The sequence below is a fragment of the Maniola jurtina genome, chromosome 12 (genome assembly GCF_905333055.1).
Source record: "Maniola jurtina chromosome 12, ilManJurt1.1, whole genome shotgun sequence".
In the NCBI taxonomy this organism is placed as follows: Eukaryota; Metazoa; Arthropoda; class Insecta; order Lepidoptera; family Nymphalidae; genus Maniola; species Maniola jurtina.
Window position 1 is genome coordinate 14900565 of NC_060040.1, and position 20053 is coordinate 14920617.

Genomic DNA, 20053 nt, shown 5'->3' on the forward strand with positions numbered 1-20053 from the left:
CTATCCATGTGAGAAAAAGCTTGTTTTATTAGCAACCTCATCGACAGTATTGGTTTGACAATACTTGAAAAAAGTTGTTTTTAAACATCTCTCCTTAACCTCAGAGCTCTGGCACGATATTAATTACCTATATCGCACGACGCGAAAACTGCCATCATACTGGGAGTCCAAACATTTGGGCGAGTTCATCACATGTTACTATCACACTCGGTAAAATACAAAACACGTATAATTCGCTACGACACATGGTCCATGATCAAAACTGTTATGTAAATATTAAGAGGCTGTTACGACTTATACTATAGGTACATATTATAAGGTAGAAGTTCATACGTAATGAACACAACGCATACATGCTGAACGCAGCGTCAGTATCATGTTATGTATGCACCAAACAATTCCTACACTACACAATATATTGTAACCGAGTTCTGCATTTGTTCGTTGGGTTTGTACTGCGGTTACCCGCACAAAACCCCCCGTGTCTAATGGCGAGCGCGCGATCCCGCGACAACGCATTTGAAACCTAAAGATGAGTATAAGATTATACATAACAGTTAACACCAACGTTGATACAATTCGTGTTAAAATAAAGTAGACCTTAACTGCCATGTTAAAGCTCAAGTTCGTCCATACATGTGCAGCCAGCGCTCCAAGCGGAAACCTTGCGATGTATCATGTAGTGTAAACCAAGTCATTTTAGATCCATTTTATTCTGACATTATTGAGTTTGGAATTTTATCAACGTCGGTGAGGTGTAAAACCTCACACGCAGCGCACGGTCGATATTAAAACAAAGTTGTGTCCATTTTATCAGCGCCATTTATATATATTTTTTTAATAAAGTAACAAGACATTGAGGGCCTGCGCAGACGAGGGACTGTTGCCGCGGAGGACTGAGCCCCTCATGTTTCACTGCGGTGTTTCGCCGTAACATCAGTCCATCGCGTGCGTTCTGCGATGCAGTTCTTCGTGAGTAATTTTTGTCCTCTGCGGACAATAGTTTCTCGTCCGCACAGACCGTAACGTTGACACAAGTGCCAAACGACATAACTTGACAATTTCATTCTCGCATGACAGCTTAACGTAACTTATGTGGCACGTTTTTAAGTTATACTTATTGCACTCAAGGCTTAGCTTCGACGCTCAGAGCGAAGCGAGCGCCATATCTAGGACATTTTTTACTTGCAGCATTGTCCGGGGACTCTCGAGCCGACCGCATATTATCAGTAATTGTCTGTCATCGCTTGCTGGACGATTTTCCCCGCACATTAACAGAATTTTTGCTTAGAGTGGCCTTCAACGTCATAGTGCGTCCTTTTCACTATATAACAAGAGAGAGCGCTGTGTTAGCTCGACTCATCGAACAAGGTAGGTTTAGTACAGAATGTAGAGATAGGGTGCGTGCCAGCAATTCTCATAACATGCGGCTGCCGTATCCGCATTAATAGCCCAGATTTTCAATTTTCGCAGTATGTGGTACTGCGACGCGCCAAATCAACAATTGCCTAACCCTACACTAATTACAAATGTTTATATTTAACCGTGACAACAAGACCGAAGGCAACTAATTGCACTAAATGTAATTGTTAACGTTTCACAGCGTTTACTGTTAACTACTATAATACTTTAAGACGAAGAACGCACGCGGTCCGAATCAGCCTCTTTAAATCCAATACTATTGACAGCGATGATTGATCGCTCAACAATCGCAGTTACAAAATGCCAAAATCTTACAGAATCAGCTTACCGGACTCTAATAAATAAAACCGACCGTTAGCGAACCAGAAAATAGATTTATAGAAGCTCAAGCGCACCGGTGCGTTCTCGACTCCTGCGCCTGCGCGTGCCGCGACGTGACGAGGGAGCGAGCCGCGAGCGACGCAAACACACTCCACATCATCGAGCCTCAAACACATTGATATTATTACTAAATTATAAAAATACGGTATACTTATTTCCCGATTTCCTTACTTTCAGGCTTGATTTGGATTTTAATGCGGTTTTTTATTTCAATACGTTTCAATTCTGTCTCTCAGTAAAAAAGAAATATTTTGTTTATCTCGTTGCCCAGGGTTTATCCTTGGTTCAATGGATGGAAATGATTCATTATTAAATTATAAATGATACTTAAATAAAATAAATGATTTTGATTTGGGAAATGAATGATTTCAGTTGTTCATAAAACCTTAACTAAACCCTAAAACCAGAAGACCCTATCAAGTCTTGTGCCAAACAGAATCCATCAATAGAGATGCAAAGTAGTGGTTGCGTTGCGTCCGCGGCTCATTGTGTGGACACGAACAACACAAAGGACAACGCACATAATCTTATATTTAGCACCTTTTGAGGGGCGCCGCCGCTGTGACGTCACCGATAACGACACTGACCTACGATGGCCGACCTGCTTTTGAAGCGACTTGAATTTCGCCATTTTGGCGCTGATAGCAGTAGTGAATGTACTCGGAACTAAACGTGATGAGCGTAAATGGTAATTTAAAACAACTCCACTTTATTCACTTTAACATACAGTTGAAATTGGTATAAATGAAACAAAGGTAAGGACAGTTACATGCGTCAGTGACGTCACAGTGCGGCGCCCATCCTTCACACATCACAATAGTTACATCGGAATCACATATACATAGGTACTTACAGTTCTACGAGTAAATGCCCAAACACATACAAAAATAAAACAAGTCTAAGAACAATTGAAAAGTGCACATCGCTCAACGCACCGCAGCACAAGGAAACACAGCTATCGATATGGATTTACAATATGTTTAGGACGTTTTTTGCACTAAAGTATAAAAAACCAAACGCACCCGCAGACTAGACTTTTGGCCCATGATTCCTACATACCTAAGAGTAAGAGAGTACGCAAATGCAACTAATTTTTTTTATTGGAAATCGCTGATAATAATAGTAAGAAATATAGTCTACGGATGCTTTTAAAAAACATTGTATAACATATTACAGGCTATTTATCAAAAAAATGCTGTTAATAAGCCGTTTAGATGAAAAATTATTCACTTAAATAAATACTTTTGTTCTGTACAAGAAAATTTCAATTCTGTGGCCGCCATGTTTCTTTTTTGATGACGATCAATCTTTTACAAGAATTGTGATGCTTATACTGTAAATAGACAGGAGATATAAAAAAGAAAGGGTTTTTTTTCACTAAAATCATATTATTTGGCATTTTATTAATGATAAAAGATATCAATAAAACAAAATGGGGACGCAATTACTGCATTAAAATTTAACGTTTTAAAACTGTTCGATTTAATTTGTGATCTGCATTCAAATAATAAAATGTAACTGAAACGAGAAAATCGTAATACGAATTCCGAGTTTTATTTCAACAACCAACATTCGCATATGCACAAGATATCAACGCACGAGATAATACTTTATTTTAACAATACGTAAACAATTGTGGTAGAAGCATACTTGTAACACGCCCCACCACACCACCACACCACCACAAGTCTCGCAGTTTCATTCAAATGAAACACCCGACGTGTACGAGTATGTTACTGATACTGATCAAAAACAAAATAAAGTTTTAAAAAACCCCTGATCACTCATCTTAAGAGTGCCATCACGGTCGAATGGTTTACATTTTGTTTACATAAATCATTACATGTTCCTAGTTTTTAAATCCCGTGGAAACTCTTTGATTTTCCGAGATACAAAGTAGTCTATGTCAATCCCCAGGTCTTTAACTATGTGTATCTATACAAAAATCCGCCGCGTTGTTCCGTTTCAGCGTGATCAAAGGACAAACCAACAACACTTTCGCATTGTTATTATAGGTAGTGATATATTATCCGATCCAAGACCTTACATTTAACAAGTTTATCTCAATATCTTTATCACATAAGTCATATTTGAATTACCGATGCGTCATAATAGTCTATGATACCTCCTTCGCACACTGGCAAAGCCAAATAATACCTCTAGAAACTGATAAAGTACTTACTAGTAATTTGGTATTTATGAGGGAACCAACGAACTGACAGTCTGTTACTCCGTAGTTGGGCAGAAATACGAATTGGGAGGATAGGCATGTTACAAGTGTGCCCAGCCCATTAATGGATAACTATAATTAATCAACGTATCATCTGACTCGACATACCACGAGTCTCGAGCGAAAGCATCGTATCGATATAATACGATATCGATATGTTGACTGATATAATATTCGATATGATTACTTTGAAACAAATCCCGCGGCAGATACTCTTATGTGGAATACTTCGCGAATACAAATTGTAATGGAAAAATACAATACAAGTACCTAATCAATATAAATTGCTTTCATAATACAACTCTAAATAACTCATTAATACGACTCGATAGCGCAAAACTAGATACGGTTACAGGAAGAACCGATTTTTTTTAAATACCTACTTGGCAAACTGACTAAATCCCGAACTTGATTATTATTTGGCTGAAAGGTACTGAAATTATTATAATTTGGCTGAATTTTGAATTCATTGTTTGGCTAAATGTTGAATTGTAATTATTTGGTCGAATGCCGAATATTTCATTATTTGCCCTTATTAGCTACAATGTAGTCGAATAGCTTCGAAATAAAAATTCAAAGGTTTTAGAAACGGTCACGAGTCATATCACAGAAAATGAACGCATAATACAGCTATATCGAATATATTGAACACGTATAAAATCACTAGAAATATCAAATAACCTGCCCAACTAACACTAATATAAAATTTAATTATACTTTAAAACCACTGAAAATAAGACATGGCGACGGATATAGCGCCAGAATATTTGTTAATTAATTGATTTTTCTCGTATTGACAGTATCAAATCTGAACATTGACTTCGTAGAAATAATTATACAATTTATGACCAGAGCTGGTGGAAAAATATGCGGAGATGCTCGATAAAACTGACTATATATGGTTCATTTACCCTTTCTAAAAATTTCAAACGGTTTGTCAGTCCGTGGCGGAATAGCCAGTTATGAAATTTTTGAAATGAAGCTTTTTAACGGACGGTTGGAGGTTGGAGGGGAACAAACGCGACACTTCACCTGCTATACGCTCTACTTTCCACACTCGTAACACAAAAGTTATCTAAGTACGAGGGTCTGAGCACCCCTTTGTTAAGAAATTAAGGTATGACAATTTCATCAATTATACATTTCTGATGTAATAAAATAAATAAATAATATTGGGCGTCCTAAAAATTTTTTAATCCTTGACTTAATATTGTTAGCCACATTAACAGCTTCGCTTTACTGATACCACTTGACATTATACAACTTTTTTTTTACAACAAAAGTTTCCTCAAGTTAAGCTCAAATTCATGAAACTTGAACTACTTGTTTGGCTGGCTTGTCTAGTTTGCCATAATCAGAAAAGGTACAAGTGCCCAAACTACTTTGAAGCTATTACCGAGCACTTCGTTAGCAGTTCCCGCCAGCTCTCCGCAGCCCGCGGCACCAAATGTAAACCAGCGTATTTACACAGCACAAGCTCGCTATATTACACGCGCACAGACATCACAGTACATCGTCACTATACATCTATGATTACTTGTAAGCTCTCAGTATTACAAAAACTTCATTTCTCCGTAAGAACAACATTGTTCCCATAATAATTCTCCGCGCATTAGGGAGTAAACATATTTATAACACGCCACGCTTCTTACTCAAAATAATACTTTATATATCGGGTGCTAGTAGCAGCTAGTAGGTAATCACTGATTCTCGCCAGTCAAAGCATTGTACATTGGCGTCAGGTAAAGGTAGCTCTGCACACTTCAATGTTCCTTAGCTGACTTCACACTATCACACTTCACACTAATATTATAAAGGCGAAAGTTTTTGTGTATGTGTGTATGTTTGTTACTCCTTTACGCCAAAACTACTAGACGGATTTGGCTGAAATTTGGAATAGAGATAGATAATATCCTGAATTACACATAGGCTACTTTTTATCCCGGAAAATCTCAGAGTTCCCACGGGATTTCGAAAAACCTAAATTCACGCGGGCGAAGTCGCGGGCATCGGCTAGTAAAAGATAAACAAATCGCAGAAACTCCGGAGAAACGCGTAAGCGACTTGCTTTGCGCCTCAGACCTTCTGGAGTTGGGTTTTCACTCGTGTTATTTCATTGCCAGTTCACGATAACGTAGCATGGGCCGCGTATAGCGCGCCTCTTTACGCGCTTTTATTGACATTAAGCAAAAATAAAATACAGAAGACAGTGCAGAGAATATTGTGTAATGCTACATACACTGTACCGCGAACCAACCAATCGGACGAAGAAACTGACAACATCTCCGTCGTTTTGTAATACCAAATAAATCGATAAATCACCCACTGCGCAGGTTCAAAGTCAGTTTTCTTTTTCCCAATACCAACAATATAATTAAGTGTTTACTTGTACACACTTCGCGTGGCGTATTATATATATGTATCCGTCCTTATGAAACCTCCAAAGCCCCACCTTATTAATACATTATAATATTAAATTCTTACTGAAATGTAACTTTAGCAAAAAGTTTCAACTTTTAGTAATGGATTATTTAGAAGGTGGTTATTTTGATGGTCTAGCTAGTATATTATCCTAGTTATTACAAAGTTCAAAAAGCACACATATTTCAATGGACCGTCATTTTTGTAACATTTATTTATTAAAAGGCTACTATTAAAACGGGAAATATGTAAAAGTTGTTGTTTACTATAAAATAAAAAATAGATAGATATACCGTATCATTCAAAATGAAAATTGTGACAAAATTCCAACTACAAATGTACGTTCCCGCAATCACAGATCGTAACTTGTAACATAATTATTACAATATAAACAGAAGATTCGTGTATATGTATAAATTTAAAAATCACTTCTACGCTGGAATATTTAGATTACATTCTGAGGTATGAGTAAAATATTTTGCCGAATATCTTACTTATTGGACTATTCGTTATTTTTTAATTGTGATAGACGCAATGTTCACATTCGTTATTACCGCATGCAAGCACGCATTTATCTATATCGTACGCAGGGGACGCAAAAAAAACCAATTTCTATATACAAGCTTAATTTGCTATAATCCGCTAAAACACAAATCTGTATGGCACAATGTGCAGCATGCGATACGCACCGTCCGCCCTCCCACTAGTCGAACAGGAAAAGCAAGCAATACACAACACCACACAAATCTTCCAGAACAAACTCCACATATTTTTCACTTTGAAATCAGAGTCCTCAAGAAATGTTGACTCGACAACGCACAATTCTATTGCGCAATTGTCTGTTTTGGTGGATTATAGGAAATTAAACGTAATAGTTCCTTATATATGATGGAATTCCGGTACTAACTAAGCTTCTATCCAATGATTTTTTTTCATTTCACACAGCTGTCCGCCACAGAGCCCGCAGTTACCGAATCTAGTCACACAACTGACATGCATTCTTTGGAATATAGCTGATATTTTCTACATATAAAGGCACGCACGATATTGATAAATGTGCCTAAGGTTTTACCCCAAAGGTACAAAAATTGCGTACGATGCTAACACGATGGTGACCTTTTCACTGGGTAGATGTTCTTGATCGGTCAAAGTGTCGAGTATCAATTTACAATATAGTGCACTCGCTCGCCATAATTGCTCTAAGTGTCAACTGTCCTGTCCTGTCAAAAGTACCATTTTAGTTGTTAAGGGTCAAACGTACTTTTAACATGACAGTTCACACACAGAGCAAATATGGCGAGTGCAATCTGAAAATGTATACTCTTTTATTGGTGATAAGTTAGTTCCCCAAAAACTTCAACTCGGGCCTTGGTACAAGTTAACATCGGTATTCAGTAGTTAATGTTAAAATCGCGGATTAGGAACGGAGGGAAGGGAGGTGGCGCGGCGCGCGCGGCGCGGAACGATCACCTGTCAGCGGGAGGGGCGCGGGACTCGGGGCCCTCGCTGGAGGTACTAGAGGCACTAGGGGCGTTTGTCGAAGGCATACTTTGGGGATTTCGTGACTCGATTTCACTTTGTATTTCCGAGGTACTATCAGATTCAAGATTTTGAACACCAGAAATCCCCTCGAGGACACTCGTTGAGGGATTTTCAACGTCACCATCTCCCTCAACATCCGATCGGGAGTTCCGGACACATGCAATTTCTGCTGGAACTTTGGATGGGGAATTTTGAACATTGGAACTTTCTAAAAGAGCATTCGATCGGGGACTTTTATCATCGGGGCTTCCCTCTCGGACGTCTGGTTGAGAATTTTGAACACTACGAATTTCTTCAGGAACATTCGATGATATGTTTTGAACATTCGAAATTTCTTCAGGAACATGTGATGATGTGTCTTGAACATTAGTACATTCTTCCAAATTATCTGACAGCTGATTTCGGTTGGAATCTTCAGGAACATCTCTATTAACGTCGAGGTTGTAATTTCCAGAAGTTTGAAGTTCTCGAACCATGGCCTGGGGCGTGTTCTGGTCGATCTGGAAGTCGGCGTCCCCGGGCGCCATGCTGTGGAAGGCGGTGAGCATCTTCTTCGCCAGCAGCAGCGTGAGCGCATCCTTGTCTTCTTCGAATCCTCCGTCCGCCGCGGGTTGTGAACCTCGCTCGAACTCGCTTTGCTCTTGTGATTCTGTAATGAACACCTTCAACTTTATAGCCAGAAAAGTTTAATGCTGAGTAAATTATTCGTGATCAGTTTGACAGCTTTGTATTATGCCTTTTTGAAGTGCAACCTCTGTAGCGGCTTATAACTTTGGTTATTATTACATAAACACATACTAAGCACATTTACTCAATATAAACAAACAAACCTAGTGTAAGAGGAAGTTCCTTTAAAGTTTAAACGATTCCTTCACCTTTGCCAAAAATTCTCATTGGTAAAATCGTTATAAATCACTTCTTTAACGCTTTTCCGATTCATAGAGTGAGTGAGTGAACGAGTGAGAAAGAGAGAGAGTGAGAGAAGCTGTACACACCAGAGTTGGACCAGAAGGACATGGCCTGCAGCATGGGCGTGTCGAGGGGCGTGAAGGGATCAGCGGGCGCGGGGGGTGCGAACGCGTCGAACTGCGCCCACCCCTCCTCCACGCCGCCCGCGCCACCCCCGCCCGCGCCTTCCCACGCTAAACAAATAAAACATAATCGTTAACACCCGAGCCGTAGGCGAAGATTTTTAAATAACAAGCTCTAATGAGGAAGAAAAAAGCCTTATAGGTGAAAAATATCAAAAAACTTCAAGTATTTAAAAGTGTCGAAATAACAAAAGTATTTGGGCCGTGTCGAAGAAGTTAATGTAAGGGAAAGTGGCTGTATACGGTAAGGAGGAGGATGGCGTGGCGTGCGTACTCACGCGAGTCCTGCTGCAGCGCGCGCGGCGCCGGCTCCGCGTCGTCCCACAGCCTGCAACACACACGTCGCAAGACGTACATTGCACACGGGTGTTGTTTACTAGCTTTTTGGAATTCTAATTGACGTTTTGCTTCTAGCGTTCATGTCTGTTATATGGCGTTCGAATATCAAGACCTTATGGCGATATCGACATTTTGCAACGTGGACATTCTGATAGGCACCACGAAAATGACATCCATTTTCAGATCAAAGATGGTCGACTTTTTTTGCATTGATTTTGGGTGTTTTGGACGTTTTAAAATCAATATTTATTTATTTCATGTGAGACTAGTGCCGCCTATGCTACGTCTGTGACTACCGCTGTGACAGTTGTGTTGCTGATTACGTCAAAACATAGATGCTGATGTTGTATTTTTTTTAATTTATATGGGTGTCATTCCAAAGTTTTTTTGGGGTGCTACTTATGACAGTAACATTATTTTCAAATCAAATATGATTTTATAAAATATATCGTTTTCCTGGTTTATCGAGATACACAATAGCATGAATGTAGGATCGAGCGCTCCCATTACCTACGTGAAGCAAATACCACTTGTACTGCCGAGCGAGTGGTGTCCATCCTCTTGCTCTAATTTATAAGTCAAAGTGGAATAGCGATAAGTAGGTATTTGCTTCAAGCTTCAAGTAGCTATTAGGAGCGTTCCATCCAAAGATATATATGTTACGGGCAATTTGATAAGTCCGGGCACTATTAATAATGGCCGGTATGTATTAATAATGCCCGACTCGGTCGGGCATTACGCAAACGGCCGCGGTCCAATTTATCACATTGCCCGGCTACAAGTAGAGAATTATTCATACTGCCCGGTCCAAGTGATAAATTCAAGCTATCTCAAACACTGACTTATTACATGAACCACGGGCCGTCGGGCATTATTAATAATGGCCGGTCAAAGTGATAAATTAATCACTTTGCCCATCGCTCTTGGGCATTATTAATAATGACCGGTCCTTATTAATAATGCCCAGTTAATCACGTTGCCCGTAACATATACATAGATTCATGCTAATTAGGAAAAGCCATCCATTTTCAAATCAAAATGACGACTTCATCTTTTTAAATGGCACATTTAGGTGGAAAATTCTGTTATTGTTTATTAAAAAATAAAACTCACTCGTCATCGAAACCAGAACGCCTCTCGTTGACCAGCTCTAAAAAATAGTTTTTTGAACTCTGTTGCATTCTTTCCATCTGTGAAATATAGAAATCATTAAAAAAAAACATAGAAAATAAAGTTAAATTTTTATTGGCACATTATCAAATCATAATTTTTTTTTTACAATATCAGCGAACTTAAACTCTGCTTTTGCTGCAATTAGATTTTTACTTTATTTTTCAGTGGTTAAGATTGCAAATAAACATTATTTACACATAGACAGTAAAAATTGAATTATATTGCAATTGTTTTAAAGTATAATTTTCCCATCCCAAAATCGTCCAATGCGCACAAGTTTCTACTTCAACTTTGACAGTTGTACTGTCATAGGCTCACCTGATCTTCGCGCAGTCCGTCGAGCGGCTCGGCGAGCGGCTCGCAAGCTTCTGTGCCTTCGTCTAAACTTGCTGCCATTTCGCTGAACTGATCACAAACAACTCAAGATTGTAGCGGGTACATAAAGTCAGATCTACACCTGCGCACTCGCACGAACCGTGCAGACAACGCGCGTGATAAGAACATAATGTGAACTTGTCCACGAACGAGCGGTTCGCGTGCATGTTGTACATAAGTCACGACGTGCACATGTTCGTGCGTTTTGGGAATGAGTACAACTCTACACGTTCGCGATATGCACATTGCACCAACACGTTTTTCGTTACACTAACAACAAGTACACAAAGCGCTATCACAGGTAGTTTTTTTCTGTGTGACACGCCACTTATACACAACTATTGTAAAACAAAATATTGTAAATAAAGAAATAACGACCGATTACAACATAGAACGAGACGCGTCCATAGGTGTTTGTGTCTGCACGGTTCATGTGGTTCGCAAGTGTGGATCCACCACACCACCACAGTCGCAGTTTAGTTTATAAATTCAATCCGATTGAATTTAAATGCTGGATAGCATTTAGTATTATGTATTTAATAGGAATAGGGAATATGCACGTATTTTTTTCTTACATTTTACATCGTAGCATGGAATAATGTGCATCAACACTCAAAAAGTATAGTTTACTAATATAGGAACACAGGGAGTCACTCACGTCATAACTGTCCTCCAGCGTGTCGGACATGTTGTCCATCAGCACCTGGATGGTGGTGCCCACCTGCGTCGAAGCCAAAACCTACATAAGTATGTGTGTTCCACCATAGAGCCTAAACTACTCATTTTTATGAATGAGTTGTCAATCGATTCGTTATTATGCTCCGGGTTACACAGGTTTACATTTTATATGAACAAAATCAGTTTGACAGATGCTACATCCAAAAAAAGGGGATCCTCAGTTTTTTTTTTGCTATTGTATGACAAAATATGAAAGAGGGGAAAATTCTGAGTTCATGAATATGAAACAATATTAAAATATAGTGACAGAAAAACAATTTTACTGTATTCCAGCGATTATGCAATACTAGTGCAATCTCTATCAGCTGCAGCGCTCAGCAGCTGATAGAGATTAAATTGACAATACCGCAGCAGTGTACTCACCTCATACATGTTGTTCTCCCAGGGATAGATGCCGCCCTGCAAATACAATGCATACATTTTTAAATACATATCAAAAATTTCGGAACCCGCAGGATTCGAATTTGCGTCATCTGGGTTCCCACCCGACGCACTGCTACTGCCAGTGACATGCTTTTTTCGAGAATTTTATAAAAACTGATACACCAATTTTTTTCCAAGAATAAACGCTACTCACGAGAGGCGTGTCGTGTCGCTGCAGCAGCGGACGCAGCTTGTTCTCCCGGAACGCGTCCCAGCGCTGCTGCAGCGCCGACGACAGCACGGGCGGCGCGGCGTCCAGCGAGCGCAGCGCCGCCACCACGTGCCCCATGTAGCCCGCGCGCACGCCGCCCGCCCTGCAACACCACAACCACGCTCATTGAGGCGTCCGATTCCCGTTGCACTTCAAGCCGGTTGTACTGATCCGGAAATCGGATTCGCGAGAGCGCTGGACTGATGAGACAAAAGATGGTGAGCTGCATCGGTTCTCTCCAGACGTGGTCGACTCAGGGTAATGACAGGGCAATGACAGGGCAATGACAGTCCTACCGGACTATGACACCTCGCAGATCCTGGCAGAGACCATGGGTGCTTCGACAAGCGCCGGCATGACATGTGTTTCATGGAGAGTGGTGTGTGCCCGTACGGACACATCTCATGGGAGCGTACGGTGGTACGAGGACCTCGGGTGCGCCCTGCTGGACGGGGTCGTTCGCGAAGAGGACTGAAGAGGAGGAAGTCTGATTTTCAAGTGGTTTAACCCTGGCAAGTTTTTACAATGGATGAGTGTACCACTGTACTTACTTTTTGTCTTCGTTCTCTTCAAACGCGTCCATCAGGCGTGTTAGCAGATTACATTCTTCTATCAACTGGAAAAAACAAGCACATTTGGATGATCAGTACGATAATGAGCTGACTTGCAGCCGTGATATTTAGCTTTGCGACCTGATTGAAGGACAAATCAATAAACACTTTCGCATTTATGATACTAGCTGATACCCGCGACTTCATTCACGTGGATTAACGTTTTTTAAAAATCCCCTAGGAACTCTTTAATTTAAGGACCAGGATAAAAAGTAGCCTATGTGTTAATCTAGGATATTAAAATCCTTGTTCATTCTTAATTTCAGCTAAATCCGTCCAGTAGTTTTTGCGTGAAAGAGTATACACACAAACTTTCGTCTTTATATTATTAGTGAGAAGTGTGATAGTATAAAGTGTAAAGTGATAGTTGTCGGTACGTACGTGCGCGGTGTAGCGGTGCGAGAAGCGGCGGTTGGCGCGCGCGTTGCGCACCAGCGCGCACACCTGCGCGTGCAGGAAGTTGTTGTGCGGGAACTGGAACAGCATGTCCACCAGCACGCCCGCCGTGCCTGCGCAGTCAACATCACACATCAGCTCAACTCAGTGCCGTAAGCACGGCTCTCCTCTCAGAGTGACTGCCGATAACATTAGGGGAAACTCTCGGGCATACAGATTTCCTTGCGAGCATCAATGTTGCCTGTGTCAAAATAAATTATTTTTTCATCGTTATCAACCGATAGACGTTCACTGCTGGACACATATTATCTCTCGTAGCGACTTCCACACGGCAAGGCTTTGCGCCGCCGCATGCAGCGACCTTGCGACTCGTTTGATGGCGTCTGTTCACTTAGTAGAGGTCTCCCAACGTTGCGTTTTCCGGTGCGAGAACGCTTGAAACCCTAACATTTATCAAACATGTGCCCTGTCTCTTCACCTTCACGACCCGCTGAGCTCTGTTGGTTACTTTGGGTTTCCAATTGTCCTCATTTCTAATTTGATCACAAACTCCGAGCATAGCCCTCTCCATCGGCCGCTGGGTGCCTCTGAGTTTTACTTATGAGGGCTATAGGTATCTGGCGAGGACAACATCAGTGTACTCACCCAAGCTAATGAGCGCAGTGGGCACGTCGTCCACCTCGGACAGCGCCAGGCGCGCGACCAGCGCAGCCACGGACACACGCGCCGCGCCCACCTTCTCCCCGCACACCTCGGCGCCCCGCTCGCCACCACGCTCGCCGCCCCGCTCACCGCCACACTCGCCGCCACGCTCGCCGCCTTCCCGACTACTTTCCGTGCTTGTGTTCTGACAAAACGAATATACTTGTTAGCTTTAACTCAACTACTAAGGAAGTAAAATAGGGAATTGAAAAATTGGTAACTAGGCTTTCGGTTGACGTAAACGTGGAACGTTTACTTTCAATAGGGAATGAAAGTTAGTATGAAAATACAATATTTCTTAAGCTATATCAATAAAAAAATTGATATTTGGGTTCCTAAAGGCTGAAGAAGAAAGAATCACGCAAACGAAGACGCGGGTAAAAGCTAGTAAGAGTATAAAATGAACAGTAGTATTAAAGCTAACATGACGTAAGTAGGAGTGTAGTGTGTTGTCCTTACAAGTATCCGCGGCGCGTCGTGCAGCAGCGCGTGGTGCAGCAGCGGCAGGTGCGGCGCGATGGCGCGCTCCACGGCGCCGTACTCCGCCGCGCTGCTCTCCTCCTGCGCCTCCGCGCTGCGAACAGTGCTGCACTTGACACGTACGCCACATCCACTCTATTGAGTGGATTGTGTCGACACAGTTTAAATCAGTTCGGCACCAACCCCAGGGAGACAGCAGAGCTTGTTTCTAGCTGCCACCAACATCGCCACTACATTTCAACATGGGGTTATGTCACATTTAACCAATTTTGCCGAAATTTATTACAGGGATAGCTTTCATTTTAGGAAGGACACAGGCTATATTTTTTGTCCCAGAAAATCAAAGAGTTCCACATTATTCCAAAAAATCTATATTCATGCGGACAAAGTCGCGGGCATCATCTACTTTAAATAAATATATCTTTCTTTCTAAATGTACTAAAAACGCTTAAACATGTGTTGCTAGTTGTACGCTAGAAGAAGCGCACGCGGGAGTTATGATGTCCGACGCGAACCTCGTGCTCACCTTTCTTGCGCGGCGGGGTCGGGCGGCGCGGGCGGCGTGCTGAGCAGCGCCAGCAGCAGGCGGCACGCGTTGACGAGCGCGTGGTGGCGCGCGCGCGGCGGGCTGGTGAACACGCCCTGCAGCAGGCGGCGCACGGCCTCTTCGCCGCGGAGGCGCGCCGCGATCGAGCGCCCCGCGTACCATCTGCCATATACCGTGAAATTGCAGTTTCAGAGCCGTGGCCAAGTCGAGTGCCTTAAGCAATTTATTGTTTGAAAAAATTATTACTTGGAAAAATTCGCGAACCAACAGTAGTACCCCGCGCGTATCGCTCTTTCTTAGAGCAGCGTTTACTCACTCGTTATTGAAGGGGTCGACGGACGCGGCGTCCACGGCGATGTCGCACAGCAGCGCGGCCGCGTTGAAGGCCGCGACGCAGCGCACGCGCTCCGCACGCGCCTCCCTGTCCGCCGCGTCCGTGACGTCACTCTCGCCGGCGCGCCTCTCGCTGCTCGCGTCCCTGTCGCGCGGCGCGTCCGTCTCGCCGTTGGTCTGCGCTACCTTCGTTCTGTTATTGACTACTGCAACAAATTTAGTTTTAGTATACAACAATCGAGTCAAAAACTTTGCTTTAGGAAGAGCCTCGAACCCAATCTTTTTAATTACTAGCTAGCTTTGTTCTCAATCATTCACTGTTGGCAGAGTGGCCGTGGCTATGAATTCTCCTTCACTGATGCCCGAACAATCTCTCTCCGCCGACTTCTGTTGGTGGTGGTGGTGGACACACAGAGACAGGCGTGTTTGTTACGGAGTAGATTAGGCCTGTCCAACTAGTTGGCGAACGACCACGTGGACTTGAGCCCTTCACGCGACCTTGTACTACGACGCCACCATTCTTAAACCACCTCAGAACCACTAAAGTTCGACGGTACCACTCTTCCTGATAATGTGCCCAAAGAACTTCAAGATTTGTAAAGATTCCAGTCAGGAAAGTGCCACAGGTGTTGGTTAAAGTGATACAGGGAATTCAAGGATCTGATGAGTAGAACACGTACCTTCCGTATGTGTGTCCGCGGTGTCTGCGCCCTCGGCGTTGTGGTTGGAGTCGAGCTTGTCGGGCGCGGCGGCGTCGCCCTGCGGCACGACGGCCGCCGCCAGCGCCTCGTCCGGGTCGTACGTGCCGCAGATGATCGCGATCAGGCTCTCCAGGAACTGGTGTTCGTCTAACCACTGCGACAATACGAGTCAGGGATATTTCGTTTACTGCATCTTTATGATCAGTCACGTTTTCTGTGATAGCCTAGTAGTTAAATACAGCCTAGTAGTTAAATTAAATATAGGATTTAAAAAACCTAATTCTACACAGACATCACAAGTTATGGGCTAGTAATATATAATAGCTAGTAATAGCTAGCCTATAATAGCTAGTAATTTTATAATTAGGGTTCCGTACCTGAAAAGGAAAAACGGAACCCTTATAGGATCACTTTGTTGTCTGTCTGTCCGTCCGTCCGTTGTGTCTGTCAAGAAAACCTATAGGGTACTTCCTGTTGACCTAGAATCATGAGATTTGGCAGGTAGGTAGGTATTATAGCACATGTACAGGAATAAATCTGAAAACCCCGAATTCGTGGTTCCATAATTTAAAATAGAATTAAAATGTGTTTTGATTTTCAAAGTAAGTAAGATACCAAGTGGGGTATCATATGAAAGGGCTTTATTTGTACATTCTAAAACAGATTTTTATTTATTTTTATGAATAATAGTTTTTGATTTATCGTGCAAAATGTTGCAAAAAATACCCGTTTACGGAACCCTCACTGCGCGAGTCTGATTCGCACTTGGCCGATTTTTTATAATTACTAGATAGATAGATAGGCCTCGTCCGCATGGATATGTTTAAAAAATCCTGTGGGAACCATGGATTTTTATGATATAAAATTTTTCCTTTGTGTTAATCAAAGGAACCTAGATATCTCTATTCCAAAATTCAGCCAAATCCATGGAGAAGTTTTTGTGTGAACGAGTAACAAACATACACACGTACAAACTTTCGTCTTTATAATATTAGTTTGTTATTAGTTGAGATACATCAGCCAGTTCATAACACTTATAAATGTTTCAGTCATAATATGATGATACACAACAAGGCCAGGTGGATCTGCACAATGATACCACAATCTGATAACATTGTTTACATTATAAGCTCAAATACAATTACTGTGCAATCTGTGTAGTTGATAGTTTTTAAACATGCACTAATGGTGGTAAATCAGATGAATGAACATATTTAGAAAAATAGCCCTAATTCTGTTCTGTGTATCCTTATGGTACAGCTCCACTTCCACTGTCAGAATTCGGCAAATGGTTCGTGGTATCGTGAATTGGTGTGGCCCGCGTCATTCATATACCTAAGTATGGATAAAGGATTATTAAAAATTCGCGGGAACACTTTCTTTTTCCGGGATATATCTAATACACCACAGGCCCAAGTTCTCTGTCTCTGTTCAAGTCCGCCAATCTGCACTTGGTCAGCCTGGTGCCCTTTGGCCTAAGCCCTTGTCTAAGAGGAGGTAGTAGAGGTGTGTTTCTATGGAGATGTATGGTCAGTAGTGAGCCAACGATGGATGGAGATGAACGTGAAATAGATGAGAGACAAACCTCCAGTATAATCTTATTGAAAGGGCTGCCGAGGTGCAGGAAGCACTTGAAGGTGTCGGAGATGGCGGAGGTGGAGATGTGGCGCAGCAGGTTGGGCAGGAAGTCTCGCCGCGACTTGAACACGTCCAGCACGTGCAGGCACACGATGTGGTGCAGGTACCAGTCCTGCAACACCACACGCGTTCACATTGCCTGCTCTATGTTGCACCAAATATACCTGTGCATGCAGGGAAGTGTGCGCCTCCGCCTCCACTCAGGACACAATTCACACAAGCAACAAAACAAACTCAAGTATCTAATATCTTTTAATAATAAACAAGGCACAAGAGCTATAATATCAAATTGAAAAATACTTAATAATGCCATATTGTAGTATGTTAGCTTAAAGAAATAATGATTACCTAATGTCGTTCAAAACTTGTCTAGAAGTAGGCGTTACTTTATGGAATTCTATGATATACAAGGAATTAAAGCTTAATTTGCTGTAATCCACCAAAACAGACAAATCTGTATGTACAAAGTGCAGTATGTGGTATGCACTGCCCACGCTTCCACTATCAAAGGAGCAAAAGCAAGCAATACATACTACCAATACACAACAACCACACAAATCTTCCATAACACATTCAACATGTGTTGCACTCCAACACTGAAGCATTCCCAGATGTAGACTCCATTGCATTGTGGAGTCTACATCTGAGAAGGAGGAGATAAAAAGGAATTGTTGTCTAGTTATTAGTCTGGGTTGATTAAACTTTCCTTTTCATCAATTTTTTTACATTAATGTTTTATTAGACTCTACAGACTATAATAATTATTATATTGTTCTCATTATACCAATAACAACAAATTGGATAAGATTGCAATGGTGCTAGAATTATGTACACCTAATTTGAACAATAGAAGCTAGAAACCTGCTTTGGGCTCCTCTCAAGCAACATCTCTATGGTCTTGCTGAAGTAGGAAGCCAGTAAGGGATTCAGCGGTGGATCCCGGTCCACAAAGTCACACAGCCTGTTCATTTGTGCTGCATCCATAGACAGGCGGTCCCGCAGCATGGACAGGTTGCTGGTGAGCACCTCACTGGCGATGTTGGCATGTCTGTATTGGGAAGCCAGCTCTACATTCTTGGGGGGCTCCTCTGTTATCAGAGTTATAAGCTCCGCCAGTATGTCTGGCCTTGTGAGACTGAAAATAAAATCTTATGATAATCATAATAATTTATTGCATTTTTACAATTAAACATATTAACGTACAGCTACTGGAAACTATACATTTTGCACACACCACTAATGAATTAATTTAGAATTCTGAGTGAAAACAAATCAGCTATTTAAAAACTAATCCCTAAAATATTGAAACATCTTAATATGGAAGAGAGCTTTACATTTAAAATAATTATCCTAAAATAAGTTGTACATATTTTAATATTAAGCCTTATTTTATTCTAGTTAAGTGCAAAAGAATAAAAAAGATTTTCTAAAAACGGCTAGGACTTTAATAGCTAAATACTTAATAAGACATTATCTACATGAGTAAGGAATCAAAAAATAACATCATTTAGTTGAACAAATCTTAATCTTTAGTAATGATAAAGACTAGTCATAGAACCATTCTAATCATATTTGTAGTATTGTTGGTGCAAAACATGTCCATTCGGAAGTTGCAACATAGCGATTGGAACAAGTCATAGACTAAGGATCAAATACACAAAGCCTGGCTGTTTTGGTATAATGCACAGTCATATGCCTCGTTTTCAGATTGGACTACTTGTTTTGCCCTAACTGTACAAGTTAATGTTAAGTATAGGTTCCAAAAAATGTGAAAAAGGTGTAAAAACTTACAATTGTATTAAGGCTTTGTTGTCCGCCTTACATTCTTGCAGAATGTCATCCGCTTCTAGGATTTGCGTTAACGTTACATTCTGAAAATAATATTCCACGTTTTCAAACAAAACTACACACAATTTCAAATATTATCGTTGACGAATTTCTACTTAAAAGTGTATGAAACAAGTATAACTGGGCTTCGTTTTTGAAAGTTAGCCCCAAAAGCTGACCGTATAGCCTTCCTAACCATCAATCTAAACAACAAAATACGCACCTCCTCCTTTAGGAGACACTTCAACTCCCTAACTACTATATAATTGCCGCTCCAGAACATAGTTAAAATTATTAAGTACAACGTTTTTAATTATACTAAATCCATAGAAAAGCATTAATTTTAAAGAATTCAGCGTTTTCTAAGTAGAAATGCAACGATCCTTTTTCTGAAATGACAAATGACAATGACAATGAGCTGACATGACATTGGAATTTCGACAGTCGACAGTTCAAGGTGTTGCCATGCCAT

At 41.3% G+C, this 20053-nt stretch overlaps 1 protein-coding gene across 2 annotated transcripts; it reads right to left on the minus strand.

Annotated features, from left to right (window-relative positions):
* Positions 1–5996: 5996 nt before the first annotated feature.
* LOC123870316 (serine/threonine-protein phosphatase 6 regulatory subunit 3) lies at positions 5997–19994 on the minus strand. 2 transcript variants are annotated; one of them, XM_045913563.1, is made up of 19 exons: positions 19805–19994; positions 19546–19625; positions 18616–18889; positions 17702–17866; positions 16096–16270; positions 15399–15618; positions 15062–15244; positions 14515–14629; positions 13999–14200; positions 13339–13466; positions 12898–12962; positions 12290–12449; positions 12076–12111; positions 11633–11695; positions 10918–11004; positions 10540–10616; positions 9366–9415; positions 8992–9138; positions 5997–8645 (listed from the first exon to the last, which is right to left on the minus strand). In XM_045913563.1, exons 1-19 carry the CDS (start codon positions 19862–19864, stop codon positions 7921–7923), a joined length of 3012 nt encoding a protein of 1003 aa, XP_045769519.1. In that variant the 5' UTR covers positions 19865–19994; the 3' UTR covers positions 5997–7920. The 2 variants fall into 2 exon arrangements, with proteins under 2 accessions (XP_045769519.1, XP_045769518.1); XM_045913562.1 differs by having other exon boundaries at positions 15399–15621.
* Positions 19995–20053: the final 59 nt, after the last annotated feature.

Bases quoted from the DNA above. Each gene is read 5' to 3' on its own strand.
- LOC123870316 (XM_045913562.1), bottom strand. From the start codon at position 19,864: ATGTTCTGGAGCGGCAATTATATAGTAGTTAGGGAGTTGAAGTGTCTC. The intron at 15,622-16,095 runs GTACGTGTTCTA...AATTTGTTGCAG, and splicing joins CGCGGACACACATACGGAAG to TAGTCAATAACAGAACGAAG. The intron at 14,630-15,061 runs GTGAGCACGAGG...CACTGTTCGCAG, and splicing joins GACCCCGCCGCGCAAGAAAG to CGCGGAGGCGCAGGAGGAGA.